At 43.1% G+C, this 18296-nt stretch overlaps 1 protein-coding gene across 2 annotated transcripts in view; it reads right to left on the reverse strand.

Moving 5' to 3' along the window:
* Positions 1-18296, reverse strand: part of LOC147724708 (CMP-N-acetylneuraminate-beta-galactosamide-alpha-2,3-sialyltransferase 1-like) — a 237309-nt gene that overhangs the window by 66968 nt on the left and 152045 nt on the right. For both annotated transcript variants that reach the window (XM_086966251.1, XM_086966252.1), the window contains exon 3: positions 10472-10665. In XM_086966251.1, coding sequence (XP_086822377.1) covers positions 10472-10665 — 194 coding nt within the window. The remainder of the gene's footprint in view (positions 1-10471; positions 10666-18296) is intronic.

An 18296-nucleotide genomic window follows, 5' to 3' on the forward strand; every position in this document is an offset into this window, starting at 1 on the left:
TCGTCACTACTTTGCCAGTTTGCGGATCGATAAACAAAATCTTTTGTTTGGGATCTGTCTGTTGCTCCTGAATCGGTACCGAAGGTCCTGGTTCCGAAAGGTGCTTATGTTTTCGATCGTCAGTGTTCGGTGTTTTCGGCACCGAGTGTCTACTCGATTCCGACTTCCTAGGTATCGAGTGAGTCTTGGACGACGAATCATGTTTCTGTTTCGACATGGAATGTTTCGATACCGAGACTTCCTTTGTATGGAGCTTCGGTGTCGAAGTCGATGTCGACCTTTTCTCGGATCCGACATGGTGGGAGGCCGAGTGTTTCGGTTTCAGTTTCGGTTTCGTTGCCGGGCCCGAGGGCGGGGCGTCAAAAACTTTTTTCTGCGGTTTGACCGGGCTTGAAGGCGGGGTCGTTACCGCACGGGGTCGGTTTTTCGGTAAGGGGACGTCGTCACTCACGGTTTGTTGCACGTCGAGTTCTTCAACATCCGACTGGTCCCCTTCCGACCCCAACTGATCCTCTTCTTCCTCGATTTGCTCGTCTCCGAACAGCTCCGGGATCGCCTCCGACTGCATTCTGGAAACCTTGTGTCTTCTAGCTCGACGATTTCTAATCGTTAGCTTGGAGGAGAATGCTGCGCAGGCTTCGCAGTCCCTGGATTCGTGTTCAGGTGATAGACAGAGGTTGCACACCTCGTGTAGGTCCTCGTGTGGGAACTTAGCACCACACGTTGGACATTTTTTGAATGGAGTCCTTTCCATGGACCCCGGGCTTGACTGCGTCGAGAAGGGCCTCCTGTTCGTCGACGTAGATCAAAGTTTTTTCTCTTCGATTTTGAATTCGTAAAGCGTCGGAATGGAAATGAAACGCGTTCGATAACAATACCGTCGAATTGGAAAGGGAATACGCGCCGATAAATCACTTTTCTCTGAAGTTGATCTGGAGCGTCTCGATCCTCATCCGAACCCGATGGCGGAAAAAAAACAATCTAAGGATGGAGCCGATGCCCATGCGCATTACCAACCAAGGGAGGAGTCACCAAGATACAAAAGACTCTCCAAGAGAAAAACAAAGTGCAATCATCCGAGCCCAACACCAGATGGCGATCTATTCATAATGTACCATCTGCAGCCCATATGCCTCGAACCCAAGATTACAGATTATTGCAATTTGCAAAATGCACAGCAGTTATGGTTCCTACAAAAAGTAAAATTACAATGATCTCTGCTTTGAATGAAGGGAAGTAGTATGCTTAGAGAAAAGAGGGGCAATCAGTTCCTTACAAAGAGCGAGAAGTAAAGATCGCATTTGCCGCTGCCACTACATCCGTAATTTCATCTGGGTACAGTGTTTAAGCTGCGATGTTATGTTATGTTATGTTAAGGGGTGCTTGTAAAGCGCACTGTCACCGTGGGTTTCCTGGCGCTGGTCAAATGCAGAGGGGACAGAGGAACTTAGCTGGATTGAGGGAAGAGCCATGTTTTTAAGGATTTACGGAAAAGAATAAGAGAATTAGAGGTTTTAACAGAGAGAGGAAAGGAGTTCCAGAGTTTAGGGACCAGGTATGCAAATCTCCGGCCTCCAGATCTGCAGAGTTTGATATGGGGGACGACCAGGAGGTGAAGGTGATGAGCTCTGGAGCTGAAACTCAAGGAAGGGACTGCAAGAAAGAGGACACCTTTACCCTTTCTACTTCATATCTTCACCCTTTTCTTACTACGCTCCAAGCTTACTCAGGTAAATGTCCATGCTGAGTCTGCTAATGTGTAGTTCCCTCAGTGAAAAGGCTATCCACTACAGTACAGAAAGCAAAATACACAACGAATTATGTATGAAGGTTTTCAGGCCTGGTTCACAGGAGCCTAGCTGGAGGACTTTACCAGGATGACACCAAGATGTCCAAAGTGGGGCGAGTCAGTGAAATCTGAGTGTTTAAGTCATAATGTTTCTAAGATAGAAAACAAGCAAACTGGACTGTTAACACTCAAAACAGAAGGTTCAGCATCAGAGAAAGCTGGTGCTTCACTTTGCTCTCCATTTATCTTTTTAAGGGCACTTCAGATGAAGCTGTATCCATTTAGGTCAAGGCCTTCCCAGTTTGTTTTTTTTAAATAATATTTGTATTAGTTTTTTTGAGAATGTACAGAGATACACTTTACATATAACAGTTAGCGGTTTTCGCTGATTAACACGCTCGGGCATTATTTTCCTTTAGTGTCGCGCCATTGTTCGATTGTTCGAGTGTGGACGAGCGTTTGATTTAAACGGTCTCCGCTTTATCTCCCGGTAGGCTTGCAAACATTTAACATTGAGCGTGTCGGTCGATAGTTTTCGACCATTTTACCAGTTTTAACATATAACATAACATATAACACATATGCGTTTGGCTGATGGTTGGTGACTGATCGCCGGCCTCTGAGGGTGATTCCGACTGGTGTAGTGTCAGTAAGCCGTTTATGGTGGTTTAAACAGGTTTAGGAATCTGTCTAAAGTTGACCACATCTCTCTATTAGGCTTCTCCAGGGTGTGTGTCTCAGTGCAGTGTTGTCAGCCCCTTTTAGATACGTCACCCAGTTCAACCACCCTTTGAAAGTGGCCTTGGTTGTTTCTTTCCATTTGGCCAGCACTGTTTTTGTTGCAGTCGTCATTCTAGAAGGTTTCTGTCTTGTTGTGTGGTTATGTCTGTAGTGATGTGTGCTGTGGTTATAGTTGCACATTCTGGTTTCAGAGTGCAGCCTAGGGCTTTGTTAGTAAAGTCGAACACCTTTCCCCAGAATTTGCTGACCTTGCTGCAATGGAAGATGAGGTGTGCGAGGTCTCCCTTCTCTTTGCCACAATTCCAGCAGCAGTCGTTATCTCTCAGACCTATCGATGCTAGACTATTAGCCTCGCCGAGGATGGCTCACCATACTTTCTACATCTGGCCTATCTACTGACTCCCATCTGCTACTGCTGCTCAGCATACACACGCAGAGACCGAGCTGCCAACGGGGCCTCAGTAGAACGGGGAAGAATTCTACAACACGCCATGACTGTAATAGGCTTGCTAAATCCCGTTGCACAGATTAAATGTGCAGCACCCTGTAAATCCTTCATGTAAGACGTCTACTCATGTTGCATTTTACTGAATTGGGCTTCCCATGAAAGACCTGATGAATATCAGCACATGAATGTTTTTCATTGCAGAGGTATGTGTTTAGTTACATGCAGACACAGTAGAAATCTTGGATATTGTACTCATTGGCAGTCTGGATATTGCTGAAAATGTCATAGGCAATCTAATCCATCAGTCAAAATTGTTTGTCCTTTACCCGTAGGCTCACTACTTTTAACATGTAACTAGCTGCCACCGTTATGTGACCATATTTGTCTGCAAGAAGACGGATCCTGTGCACTGGCTCACAGGATATGCGATGCAGAGGGCTGTGAAAGAGATTCGTGTTGGTATTTGTGACCAGCCTAGGTTCTGGAGGACCTAGATAATGTAGTTCACCCTGCTCAGGGCTTGTCTGACTTTGCATTCTTAATTTGTTGTAGCTAGACACTCAGATTATCTAAAAGACTGATGCATTTACATCATCAAAACATGACAACACTAGGCTATTGATGATGGAATGCCGTGAGAAAGGCCTACATAAGGGAAGACACCCTGGAGTTTTCAAAGCAATGAAAGCATCCCTGGCTACTATATGATGGTTTGGAGTGAGAAGTTTAAGTCTATGATCATGCTGAGGTTCCTCAAGTCTTTGAAGTATTTAGTGTTCTCCTAGCTCAGAGGGGCAAGTGAATATAGAATGATGTTTGGTGCATATACCACACTTGAGTTAAGATTAAGATGGTTTCTTAGCATCCAGTGTTGTATTTCGGACAGGCAAGTCCTCAAGGTTTGTGAGGTTTAGGATGAAGGAGGTAATATCAACCTAGATATAGCAGATAATCTTGAAGGAGCTGATGCTCATATGCTACAATATTGTGGCTGAAGTACTAGCCTTCTAAAATATCACAGCCACTATATTGACTACTTCTGTGTTGTGAATGAATGTATATAGATAAATGTAGATTCACATCTACTTACCTTTTTGATATTGTGGTAGCTGATGTAGTGTATGCATTAGCTTTGCAGGTTGATATTTTGACAATGATGTATTGCTTTAATATTAAACTGACAAGGTCTGTAAGTGATGTCAGCTATGTGCTAAAAAGGAGTGGTGAGACTGTTGAGACGTGGTGAATGAGTAGAACGGTGTGTAAGTGACAACTTGCACTCTGTCAATGATTTAAAATTTTATCTAATTCAGAACCATTCCCTAAATTCCTGCATTTTCTAGTTTTTGTACTAGCAATTTGTGTTTTAGCGTTCAATGCTGACAGTAAGGGTTGCCCTGCATCTCCATTCGAATTGGTGAAGCTTCGAGGTTCTCCTAAGTATAGACTAATGTCGAGTTCATGCTTTTTACAGTTCTGAATTTTTATTATCTGTCAAAGAGAAGTTTTGTTTGCTTCATGAGGCTGGAGATACGGGAGAAGCATGCTTTTCATTGAGTATACCTAAGAATGGTCTTTTGTATTTTGGCCTATACTTTGGTCAAGTCCCTGCTTTTTAGGTCAACCCCAATGAATCGTTGGTCTGCCTTTGTATGGAATCCTGGGCAGTGAAAATGCAGTGATGAATGCCAAATAGGGCAAGGTGAGGGTCACTGTGAACTAATGGTAGACAGTCCACCAGGTCAATGGTTTTTAACAGCAAAGTGTTAGTGGGAGCCAGAGAGGCAAGTAGAAGGGAAATGTTATTTACATTTTGACCCTGGTGAGCAGTCAAGATGCTAAAATAAAGACGGACTCAAAATGTTGCAGTACACATGTATTGAAATCAACGACCACAGCATTTTCCATGCGATATTAGACAATATCATGGCCTGCACATTGGAACATGTGTTTCCTCTGACACAAATTAATTGATGTCTTAGTTAATGGTAATATTTGTTCATTGTAGCTTCTTCACTTTTGCGGTCACAGTATATTTGTGAGGTCAAAATAAAGAAATCTAAAGCAATATATGCTAGCCTTGGTGACTGCATTGTTCAATCCACTGTTTATGTAAAGATGTGAAGGATATTTGAGGGAAATTTAACTTTGAAACTAAAACTGTTGCTTGAAACTATGCACATTCTTCATTTATGGACATGGAAAAGAAAGAAAGTAATATTCTTTTGAAAACCTAGCCAAGTATTTGAATCGAGTAGGAGGTTATTCCTAAATTTTCTTCCAATATAATTTTGATTCACAAACAACGAGCCAGAACAAAACATACACATCTAAAATAAAATTATTAAATAGTGAATTAGCTCTATCCCACCTCTATTTCTGTGCAATACATTTATCCCATCAACTAAGGACGAAATCTTGCTAGACATTACCTTAAATTTCTAAAGACCATTATAAGAGAAACCTGTTGCCTCAGCAGATGGGACTGTGGGACATAGTGAAATAGAGAACTCCGCCCAGTTGTCTTTAGGTTGTGTTTGAACAATGGCTTAAAGCTAAGCTATAGCCATTTGTTATTCAGGTTACCAATTCTCTATCGTAACGTGTCGGAAAAAAATGTGATTATAAAGAAAGCAATGTAACTTTTTTTAGAACAACGTGGTGTGTGTTTTTGGAAAGTTCTCTTTTTAGGCACTAAAAGTACAATTCATTTAAAATTGGAAAAAATATTTGCTGGCACTATGTTATTTTTCTCATACCCCAATGCTATCTCACTCACTAAAATAAGCTATTCAGCCATTTTCTTTCACTCATTACTTTGTACAGTATTTATTTATTTATTTAATGAAACTTATAGAGCGCACAAATGCCCAAGGGCGTTTCGGCGCTAGTAACAGTAAACTAGGACTCTAGAAAGCGAACAGCGGAGTAATTATTTGTTAAATAACCATGTTTTGATTTTTCTGCGAGAAATCAAAGATTGTGAGGATCGCACATCCAAGTCCTATGAGTTCCATAATTTTGTGGTGGATACTAAGAAACGTCTGTCACCCCAAGAAGCCGTTCTGGTTCTAGGAACGAACATCAAAAAGGCATTTGCAGACCGTAATGGTCGATTAGGGACATGAAATGATAGGGCGTGTAACAGAAAGCGAGGTCCTTGATTGCGAGTTGCTTTATAAGCAATGCACAAGGCCTTGAATTTTATTCTGTTTTTCACAGTGAGCCAGTGAAAGCTTTTTATTACATGAGCAATAGGCATGAACTTGGGAGTGGCTGAGAGCATTCTAGCGGCTGCATTCTGCACCGATTGCAATTTACGAATCATTTTCTGTTGGGTGTTCATAAACAGCCCGTTGCAATAGTCTAAGGAGGACACTACAAAGGCAGTGATCAATGTCCTGCCTGAACAAGGAGGTAGGTAAGGTAGAATGTTTTTGATGATTTTAATTTTATAAAAGGAGGCAGATGCAATGGTGTTTGCATGAGCAGAAAACATGAGCTTGTCGTCCAGAATAACTCCAAGATTTTTCACCTTGGCGACTGGAATAGGAAGAGAACCTAAGTCAGCAGGCCACCAGGAGCTGGACCAGATGGGACAGAGCTTGCCAAAAACCATAACCTCAGTTTTTTCGGAATTAAGCTTAAGGCAGTTCTCTGTCATCCATTTGCTGATGGCGAGCATACCTTGTTGAAAATTGGCTGCCACTCTCTCTCCGTTGTTTTTTATCGCTAGCAATAAAATTGAGTGTAGTCAGCATAGGATGTTAGGCTCATCCCATGTAGCTTGATGATTCTTGCTAAGTCCATTACATAGATGTTGAAAAGCAATGGACTCAGGGATGAGCCTTGCGGGACGCCACATGGTAAGGTCATCTGAGCAGAATGGTATTTGCCCAACATGACCATCTGGGAGCGTTCGGAGAGAAAGGAGTGTAGCAGATCTCCCGCTCTATCCTGAATGCTCATGGAATTGACATGGTCGATCAAGATGTTATGATCGACCGTGTCAAAGGCTGCCGACAGGTCCAACAAAATGAGGACAGCTGACCCACCCTGGTTCAGAATAGTTCTTATTTCGTCTGTGGCCTTAATCAGAGCTGTTTCTGTACTATGCACTTGGCGAAAGCCAAATTGGGTGTCATCCAGTAAAGAATGGTGTTCAATATAATGGGATATTTGTGTATTCATCAATTTTTCGACCACCTTGGTTGCAAAGGGCAGACTTGCAATAGGTCTATAATTGTTAACATCCTCCGGGTCTAAATGAGATTTCTTTAGGAGGGGTTTTAATAATGTGTTTTTCCATATGGCTGGGTAGATACCAGTAAGGAACATAGAATTAAATAGTTCCGTAAAAGAAGCAACTACAATGTTTGCCACAGGGAAGAGATTTGCAGGTGGGCATGGGTCCTTAACTGAGCCAGACTTGACTAAGGCCATGATATCCTTAACCTGGGACATTTCGACCTCTTGAAAGGTCTTAAATGTAGGCTTGAAGTCGTTGGTAGGAGGGACCGCAAGACCTTTATTGATATGCGCTGAGAAGTTAGTGTATATGTCATTAACTTTCCCATAAAAATGATCAGCTAGATGATTACAGAGTCCTTGTGTGGGCAGTGGGGTCGTTTGCAAAGGTAGTTTAGACAGTTTATTAACAACTTGAAAAAGTTGCTTATTAGAGTTTTTGACTCGTTCTATTTGAGCAGAGTAATATGTACCCTTTGCTTTGATAATCATTTGTTTATATATCACAAGTTTATTTTTGTATATTGCCTTCATTTCCGGCAAATTGTTAGGATTTAGTCAGCCTTTCCTGTCCTCTGTTGTCGTTTCTCTGAATATCCCCGGTGTCCTCCCTCTGTTTCCTTGTTTCTGGTAGCCCCGCCCCCTTCCTTCTCAAGTTGATAAAGAAACCCCGGCACCTTGTCTCGGTGCTTGATTTCTAACCCGGTTGGCGTTTTTCCTTGGTTCAGAGCCTGGATTGGGATTAGTGTTTTGTACGTGTGCGCATGGAAAGGAGCTCTGCTGTTCAACGCGACCTTCCTGAGGCGGCGTTTCGCTGGACGAGGCTTCGGATCGGCGGCCCGGCTGGGTGTAACATCAGACGCCTTCCCGTTCGAGTCTACCTCACGGGACGCGTAAGCGGAGCATTCGCGTCTATATGCGCGATCACGAACTGGGGAAAATACTGTGTTTTTCATGCACTTTTGGGCTCGACGGTTTTCCTCTACATAGAGGGAGCCACTGAAGATCGGATTTCCGGGTTATTTGAGTACCCGAGGTACGTTTTTGTATAAGCGCTGGGAAGAGTTTTCAAGGGTGCTTTTACCTCGTCTGAAACGTTTTCCCTGTGGAAGCGCTATTAGTCTGTGGCCACAGATAGAATGCTTTTTGTTTGAGAATAGTGTAGTTGTTTGGAATACTCGTTTTTGTCAGGGGTTTTTTGTGTCAGATGAATGACTTTTTCCCCTTAATTTGAATAACGTCTGATATTTTGGAGTCAATCATTTCTGGAATTGCTGGACTCTCGCTCTCTTTTGGCATTATCAGCTGGACATACAAGTAAGAAGGGAATTGGGGTGTGTTGGGCATTTTCCAGGGTTGGAGATAGGGATGCAGAGGAGAGAACACTGGGCATTGAGGTATTGATCTGTTTCTTTTCTGTGTTTTCTTTTCTCTTCTGACTGCAGGAAAAAAGACCGTTACACACTGTTTGCAGGGCTGCCTAGCTGAATCTTAGAGAGAGCCTGGACGTTACTCTTTCTTTGGTTTATTATTTTCCTACCCTCTCCCTTGGCTCGGGTCGCGGTCACGCTGTATAAGAGTGCGTGTGGCGATTCGAGTGAGGGTAGAGGGCTGGGGCCATCCTCGCTTCCGTGGTGTGAGCTGGGTTGTGGAAAGATCCAACAGAAATATGCTTTTCTCCACTGTCTTTCTCGATTCCTACATGTCTGTCTTTATTTGAACATGGTGTTAATATGTGTCACCCTTTGAACCGAAGGAGGACTGTCTATAGAGATGTAAAAAAAAAAAATCGCATGATGGTCTGACCAGGCCAGAGGCAATACATTTTTGAGTTTAACATTTCCAACATTCGTGAACAGTCCGTCCAACGTGTGACCTGCATTGTAGGTTCTTTCAAGAACCCGTTGTGTAAGATCCAGGGATTGTAGGTCTGAGAGAAGAGTGGTTGTATCTCTATCAGACAGATCCACTAGCGGAAAATTGAAATCACCCAATATAGTAGTGGTATTATCTGTCGCTAGTGATTCCATTATATCAGTGATGAAGGCTAGAAAAGAAGCTTTACTGCCCGGTGGCCGATATAACAAGATACCTTTGAAACGCTGTGATGGTCCCAATACAATTGAAAAGAGCATGGTCTCACAGGTTGAGGTAGGGACTTGATTTATGGTGGTTACCAGGTTTTGGCGGTATATAATCGCTATACCACCACCTATTTTAAGAACCCTATCTTGTCTTAAGATATTATAACCTTCTGGGACTGCTATTATTAAATCTGGATCTGATGAAGGGTTAGTCCAGGTCTCGGTTATAAATAGCAGATCTAAATTGTTAATACTAATTAATTCCGCTATCTCTTCTTTATGTTTACACATTGACCTGGCATTAATAAGTGCAGCTTGGATGTAAGATTTTTTTTTATGTTCTGCCCCGATGAAAAATCAGTTTCCCTGGTACCAAGACTAGTATCCAATGAAAAGGAACAGTAAGCACAAGTCTTAATACAGGGATCAGGAGCATCATCAAATGAGAATTGTTTACATTGGCAACTAACCTAGGGGCAATTGGATCACAGCGTCGCGCTACTATAGTGCAAATTACAGATGGAAACTTTTTGGGCAGGGGGTGAGGCCCTTGGCCCTGTCCTGGCGCGGACGGGCCGGCGCGCCCGCTGCGCCTGTCCGTAGTCATTTATATTAGGGAAAGGTCAGGAGGGGCCAGGCTGCTGGAGCGCAACCGGCGTCCTACACCCAAGATGGCAGCCACAGAAAAATATCGGCCCTAACAGCACATATTCGGCTGTGAGACCTGAAATGCTGGGGTAAGTAGGATTCCAGCAGAGTCCCCTCGGCAATAGCGATTCTGCAATTCCCAAATCGAATTCAGAATAGACATACAACAATATAAAATTTTCGAGCACAATATTATTAAAATGTTAAAATATCCTTCACGCTTCCCGGCTTCCGCCTCAGGAAGTACCAGCAACTATTCGTGTTTTTTCGTGTGTTGTTACACTATGTGTGTTCCTTCAAAAGATCTTCCACCTTTTTAGTATGCAGAGCCTCCCGCTGACATTCTTTGTTCTATACATCCTATTAGGCTTGCTCAGTATCCAGTCTTTTTCTTATCCGAGGTGTGATTTGTTGATAAATCCACCCCATATTATTGGTGCCATATACGTCTTCCCACAGCATCACTTTTTAGAAGCCAACAAGCAACAATATATACAAAGCTTAGTTACTCACCGCAAAACAAGGTCATGGCCGTCAATCCATATTCCATAGCCCGAATCCCTCAGATTCCCGGAATTTCCAACCACAGCACATCTTCTACACTTGTATGGGCTGATCTCCGGAAAGTCAGAATCTCCAGAAATGGTCTCGAATACCTGGCTTATTGTTTCATTAAAAGGTCTAGGATTGGTCTCCCGCTGCAATTTCTGCAAGAAAAAGTAAAATGAGAAGCCATACAAACTGAATGAGGTTTTGCATATACCAACTATTGCGTCATTGTCTCAAATGTTTAACCCTTTCCGTGCTTGTGACGGAACCGTTTCGTCACGAGCCTCGGTGGGCTGTGCTGGTGACGGAACGGTTCCGTCAGGGCCCGCTCGCCGCACCTGCGCGGCACGAATTTCGCACCTGCGCTGACGTTCTAAAGAGCGGGCGGGCCGTGACGGAACCGTTCCGTCTCAAGTAAAGCCCACCCGAGGGCCGTGACGTAGCGGTTCTGTCATGAGTACGAGAGCGCCGCGCGGCCCCGCCTCCCCCTTAGCGCTGCGGTGGAATAGCCGCCACAGCTAAGGGGTTAAATGCACATATAAACCATGCTGACCACAGGGATAATTTCATTAGAATCATCATAGGAGGGAAGATATTTCACATGGCCTCTAACCCAAGAGGATATCACAGGAAGCAACATTATGTGAATCCTGTTTATTTTAAATAAATAATGTTTTTTAAACTCCTATATATAAATATTATTGGTTGCCTCGCAAACACAACCATCAAAAAGTAAGAAATACTTATTTTCATAACATAAGTAGGAAGATTGGTTAAATCTAAAAGTGTGTGAAGGATGATTCAGAACTTGCAAATCTTTCAATGTTTTCTTCTTTAAAAAATGAAAACAAATCCAGCTAAATCGTCCCTTTCTAGTGGTTGTATTCTAATTCTACTACCACAAGTAGCCACAAATAGACTGTTGCTGCTCTACACTGGTTCTGTGTTGGAGCCCTTAACCGAAGCATACCCATGCCACAAGTCTGAGCCCCACCCCTGTTTCTCTATGGCAAAGCAAGTCCATTTTTTTCCAGTTTTTAGGTCGAGACTAGGCAGCACATGGGTGACTCTGCTAGGCAGGGCACAAGTCCTATCTAAAGAAGTGGGGGGACTGACCAAGTAAGACAATATGCAAAGGACCTCATGATATCACGAGGTAGCGCTATAAAAGAAATAAAACAGTGCTATTTAAATTATTTGTGTAAATACTAGAACAGACTAACCCATCTGACAATCTTACAGTGTCTGCATTTATTTACAGGGACAGAACATGGGCAAAAGCAGGCCTCTCTTAAGTACCTGTGAAGAGAAGGCAAGCTGTGTGCCTTTGTTTCCCTCTGTGACATTTACATATAAATGTAAGGTTCCAGGCGGCCTCCAGTCAGCATATATATACAAACAAAAGCATGCCGGATAGCCCCTTAACTTCGGCCCAGCTGGAGGTGAAAAAAGCCCCCTCCCTGCCTGCACGTTGCTGCTGGGAATGGAAAGCAGACAATGAGCAGGCGCTGCTATGTGTTCCGGTATCCGGAAATTACACCGGGACAAGTTCAGCATATTTCTGTGGGGCCCAACTTCTTCGCAGGGGGGACGGCGTCCACCCTGAGAAAAGAGTGGGGGGACGCCGTGTACCTGCGTGTACCTCCGACTCGAGCCCTACTGCTAGGCATACTGTTGCAGGAATATGTGCTTCAAGGACCTCACATTTTTAGGTCGAGTCTGGGCAGTGCATGCGCTGCTCTGCGAGCCATGCTGTATTGGAGCATGGAATAGAAGCCCTGCCCACTCCCAGCCCATATTTGTCATTGGCTTGAATCATTGTCCTTCGTAAATGCTGGCTTCTGATTAGTTAATAGGCTTGTTAGTCCCTCCTTAGTATCGTGTTGTCTTCATTTCGAACCTCCAATGAGGCCTGGTGCTTTTACTTCGGTTGTTACACGATGGTCTTTTTTAATCTGTAAGCACTATTTTCTTTAAATATTTTCTCCTACTGCAGGCCAGGCACGACATTCTTTCCTGCAACATTCAGCATGCCATGCGCGCTTTCACTTTCAAAGCAGCCCGGGACAATGGTGCTCGCTGTTGATCATTTATAAGACAAATGGCTTGATTGTGCACTACTAGTATTGAAGCACTTTAGGTCCTAGATTTATTCTGAAAATTCTGATAAAACAATACTGTTATTAGGAGCTATTTCTGTGTTACATATTGAAATCAAATTGAGAAACCGAGAGGCGTTTAAACTTTAATGGAGGAACTTGGGAATTGCTTGTAGTATCTGCTGCGTTAGATGTATTGTTTTCTAACTTTCATTACAGTTTCATCTACTTTCTCTCGCTAGGTCTTTTTTAATGTCTACATTAGTGAGTTTTTTCATTGTATATCCTGCTCAATCAAAAGAAAATAAATTAAAAAGATAATCTAAATGCCTCAATTTCACATCATGAATACATAACACAGGTAATTTCCTAAATGTTTACGAGGGTGTGTTTCCGGGAAACCATAGAGTGGATCGCTATTTTATCTGTTATCGCCACCTAGTGGCCATTGCGTAAATCATTTTCAAAACATATATAAATCCCATTACGTCAATAACCGTTGTTAGTGAGACGATGCAGACTCCTTCAGTCTGAAGCATAGGCACATGGGAAATGTGTCAAGCAGTCCCCAAGCTTGAGTGGCTGAGACTTCTTAATATTTCACGCAAACCCCAACCTGGTATCCTTAATTCCTCCAGCAGCAACACCAGCAACTAACCCCAGCTCCCCTGTTAGCCGCAGTAATATTAAACAAGCATCAGCAATGCAGTAGGTCTCACTTTTGCGCGAGCTTGAGCTATTGACATTGTAAATGACAATGCCTTTTATTTATGTTTTGATTTTTAAAACATAAATAAAATGCATTGTCATTTTACAATGTCAATAGCTTAAACTCTCACTAATGCGAGACCTATTACATTGCAAATGCATGTTTCTATTGGCTCCTCTTACTGTCCTTCATAAATTCTAGCTTTTGATTGTTGAAATGGCTTACTAGTCCCTCCTTTTGCACCTTTATAACCTCCCATACGGACTGCCTCTGATACTTAGTCTGTTACTTATGCTCTTACTCTTCATGCTTTTGGAGCACTCTTTTTATTGTTGGCCTGCCCATGCTCGCGTAGTGAGAAGTGTTAATATTTACTTCATGCGCTGGCTTATTTTAAATTGTTACGAGCTCTTCCCATCTGTGGTCATGGTTGGTTTTCATTCTCAACGCAGTGCAAGCTTCACTATCGCTGCACTGCATCTGGTTTTAGTGCAAATTTTGTTCATCTCATCAGTGGTCGTGTTTTGTTTTCATCCTCAACATGGTGCTCGCTTCGTGATCGCTGCACTTTATCTGGTTTTAGGACACATATTTTTCATCTCAGACATATTGATTGTGTACTTTGTTATTACTAAAAATACTTTGTTTTTGCAAAACAGTAGGTGGCAGTATGTATAAAGTTTTCCTCAATCCCCCTGAACATGTGTTTTTAGGTCTTGCCTAGCGACGCAGCACATGTGCTGTGCGCCTTGGCGAGATCTATTGTTGTCGATTTTTCGGCGGAATGGGGACAGGAGATGTGCACGCACCCAGACAGGCGATGTGCATATGTACGGCTCCCGTCGTTTAAGCATAACGCGCACATGGCATGCTTTCACTTTCCTAGTGCACGCGCCCGAACAACACGGAGCGCGGCACCCGCTTCAAGGACACCGGGCTTGGTTTATTTATGTTTTTAAACTAACACTGAGCACGGTGCCCCAAAAGCTCAATTTGTTTTTGCTTTTTTCAACTTTAAGACTAAGCGCGGCATAAGTAGACTCTGGCCGCCAGGCAGGTAGAGGACAAATGGGCATCTGCAAGAGCGGCCCCTCTGCTATCGCAGCTCGGCAAAGTGTAAGACTTGCCTCCCCCATCAGATAAACTGAGATTAGCAACCTTTATGGGATTTCCTCATCAAAGCTTGGGGTGCCGGGGATGGTCAGCTGCAGCCTTGATACACATGCGGCAGCACCAGGCTTCTTCAGTCCCACCACCCCTCCCAGTCTCTTTCTGAGTGAAAGTGACCTTAACCCAGCCCTACCCCGCCCATTTCTACTAGATTCAGTTGCTGGCATCTGGGTGTTTGAATTTACACTGATACGTTGAGATAGAAGCTTCTGTGACTGGCAAGTAGGGCCGTCTTTGCACGTGTGATGCATGGCACCAGTGCTAGAATAGCGTCAAGTAAATCCCAACCACCTTCAGTGGGGTGCTCCGTCCCTATCTACACCCCTTTCAAAGGCCCGGGGTGTAAAGTCACTGCAGGGGGAGGTAGGGGTGGGCAGGCTAACCACAGAAGTCTCAGACACCAAGATGAAGGGGGCGAGGGCAGCAGGAGCCACCCAGGAGGGGGTGGCCCAGCGGGGGAAGAGATCACGTGCAGCACTCATAATAAGAGATTAAACTGGGGGGTGTATATCATAGGGCCGTGGCCACTGTAATTAAGGGTGTGGCTTAAAACAAAGCTAAAAATCTGCACTTTGCATAGTATGAAGCCCCACTGGTATTTTGCTCCATCTGTCCATTGATCCAGATATATCACACAAGTTACATCATACCTACAACAAGGCAGGACTATTGGCTTTGTCAATGGTCGTAAGTTGCATAAGATAAATAAGCAGCAACTATGACTTTGCTGCATATAATACTGAAAATGTGACTGGCTCTTGTGGGCGAGGTTGTGGTAAGATTAGAGGAGCCGACCTTCGAGCTGAGAAAACCGGTTCGAGCCTCACGGCTCAACATCCTGCGATTCAAAAATGAATATGCCCCGCCTTGTGTAATGTAACTGGGGCTCATGTAAAGCGCTCTAAGTTTGCGCTACATAAAACTGAAAAATTAGTCTCTTTGAAGTTATATCAAAGGCAGTGACTGGTTGTACTATTGCAGAGTTGACGTTTTTTGTTTTCACCCTGAGTGTAACAAGCATTTGCAATAAAATAGGAATCGCATTTGCGAAATTTTAAGCTATTGGCATTCTATATGACAATGCCTTTTATTAATCTGTTTGGAAAACCAACACATAGATAAAAGGTTTGTCATTTACAATGCCAGTAGCTCAAAGTCTTGCAAGTGCGAGACCTTTTGCATTGTAAAAGCTTGTTTTTTCTTGTAACAGTTTAAGTTACTTCTTTTGCGGGTTTTATGCCTTTTACATTTCAGAGTTACGCTTTTAAATATTGCTTGCAGTTACTTTTCGGTATGCTTCACGATTGCGAAGCTTGATCTGGTTTTAGTACAGATATTTGTAACTTAAACATATTTTACGGGGACTTTGCTATTGCTAGGAACACTTTGAATTTGCAAGCTACTGGGTGGCAGTATGTACAATGCTTTCCTCAAGTCCCTTGTACGTTTATTTTATTTATCTAACAAATTAATTTACGTTCTTCCTTTGCAGGTTTTATGCCTATTGGCTTTTAAATTTGAAAGTCATGTTTTAAAAAAAAATACTTGTATTTACTTTTCTATTATGGCCGCAATTAACCCCTTCGCTGCGGCGGCTATTCCGCCGCAGCGCTAAGGGGGCGGGGGAGCCGCACGGCGAGCCCATGCTGGTGATGGAACCGCTCCATCACCAGCCGTGGTCACGCTGTGCTCATGACAGAGCGGTTCCGTCACAGCCCCGCCCGCTTAATGGAACGCTCAGCGCAGGCGCGGAATCCGCGCTGCACAGGTGTGCCGATTGGGCCGTGACGGAACCGCTCCGTCATCAGCACAGTGCGACCGCGACTGGTGACGGAGCGGTTTCGTCACCAGCAGGGGAGGGGTGAATGTCAGCAACTTCTTTTTGCCTCTTTCAAAGCTTTCTCTTCTGGATTTTCAGATCTGAGTGCAGGCATTAGCAGTGCAATGTGACCTCACATTCTGAGGTCTGCAAGGCAAATGCTGAGTCAGCTTCCGGTCAGTACGAGTCTAATTGCTTCATACCAATTTAGGTGTTTCAGATGAAGAGCAAAGTTGTATCGGCATTGGGAACAAGTTTGCAGATGACATGGATTTATGAACAGGAGCTAATGCTGTGCACTCAAAAAGGCGAAGAAAAAAATGATCAAGGAATGCAAAAAATTTAAAGATTGTCATAGAATGTAGTTCTTTTGGCAAAAAAAATGCATCAACCCGAGTGGTAACCAAACAGTACCTTTTATGTATATGAGGAGCGCTACAAATACATTTTTCACATAAACTTTACAAAAAGACTCGGTTGTATTGTGCGTTAAATAGTGTTGTAGCCTTTTTTTTTTAAATAATTTCTCTTTTTAGGGTATCCTACAAACTATTTAACCCTCTGGCCACTTGCTAATTTACGGTTGTTCATTGTAGAAAAACTTACATCAGATGGGTCTAAAGGACAAATGTGTTCTTTTTTATGCCTTAAGAATATCTTTGCCATGGAAACCAATTACCATGCACTCACATCTATTTCGATACCAACGACTAGCTGTAAAGATCTGCAACACTTGCAAATGTGTGTTTTGTTATTGTGTTAACATGGCATGAATTGCCCTGAATCACTGGCTCTAGAACTTCAAATAGAGATTGGAACCGAGTTGGCAACCTCCCAGATTACTTGATGTACATATCAAGCTACATTTGCTGTAACTGTTGTGTCTCTGGTACTTAAGCAAAAACATGCATTTGCATTGCAATCGGTCTCGTATTTGCAAGAATTTAAGCTATTGTTATTGAAATGACAATGCCTTTTATGTATCTGTTTTGATAATTAACACATAAATAAAAGGCATTGTCATTTACAAAGCAAATAGCACAAACTCTTGTAAATGTGAGACCTATTTCACTTCAAAGAAGCGGCCACCATTGTCCCTTGCTGCTTGGAAAGTGAAAGCGCGCATGGTGCGCTGAATGTTGCAGGAAATCATGCTGTGCCTGTAGTAGGAGAAACTCATTAACCCCTTGCATGCGGACGGCCCCCATCCGTCCGACGTCACGTTTGGTGTGTGCGCCGGACGGCCAGGGGCCGTCCAATTTGCGCACGCGTAAAATTCGCCTGTACCGTGGGGGAATTCCAGCCGCGTACACAGGGTTAAAGAAAATAGTGCTTACAATCTAAATAAGCGTCTGGTATAATGGGGTGACCTAGTGCCCCTCAGAACCTGGGTTTGAATTTTTAGAGATAATGTTGGTTCTGTCGGGATAAGAATTGCTTTCTCAGTAATTGAATACAGAACAATTAATACAAATAATACAACTTATTCCAATAATTGTAGCAAACACAATTGGGAATCCAAATAACTGACTAACCTATCCAACAATAAGAATGTACTTACATGTTTCACTATACTAATTCAACACTAATCCTCTATGGGTCCCATAGTAGCGTGCCACTTGCCGAACAAGCGCTTTGACGCCTCGTCAGGGGTAGTAAGCACTATATAAATATAAATGCAATTACATGTGTTGCCCAGGCTTGACCTAATAAACTGTTTTGAACTAGATAGTAACCAATCCCCTATATAGCAGCAAGTAAACTTGCTCTCTCTGTTCACTTTACTCAGTGTTGCTTTATAAAAGTGAATTTAAAATAAGAGAAGCCATGTTGGAAGGTTACCTTTGTCACTTTTCATGACAACAAACTATATCTTAAGTTTCTGAGGACAAACGCTTACAACGTGGATCACTTTTTTTTTCAGAGTACATTCTGACCCTTTTGCTTTTTTGCAATTTTTATGCTAACCACCCACTTACATACTACATCTTA

This window comes from Lissotriton vulgaris, chromosome 4_1 (genome assembly GCF_964263255.1).
Source record: "Lissotriton vulgaris chromosome 4_1, aLisVul1.2, whole genome shotgun sequence".
Lineage (NCBI taxonomy): Eukaryota > Metazoa > Chordata > Amphibia > Caudata > Salamandridae > Lissotriton > Lissotriton vulgaris.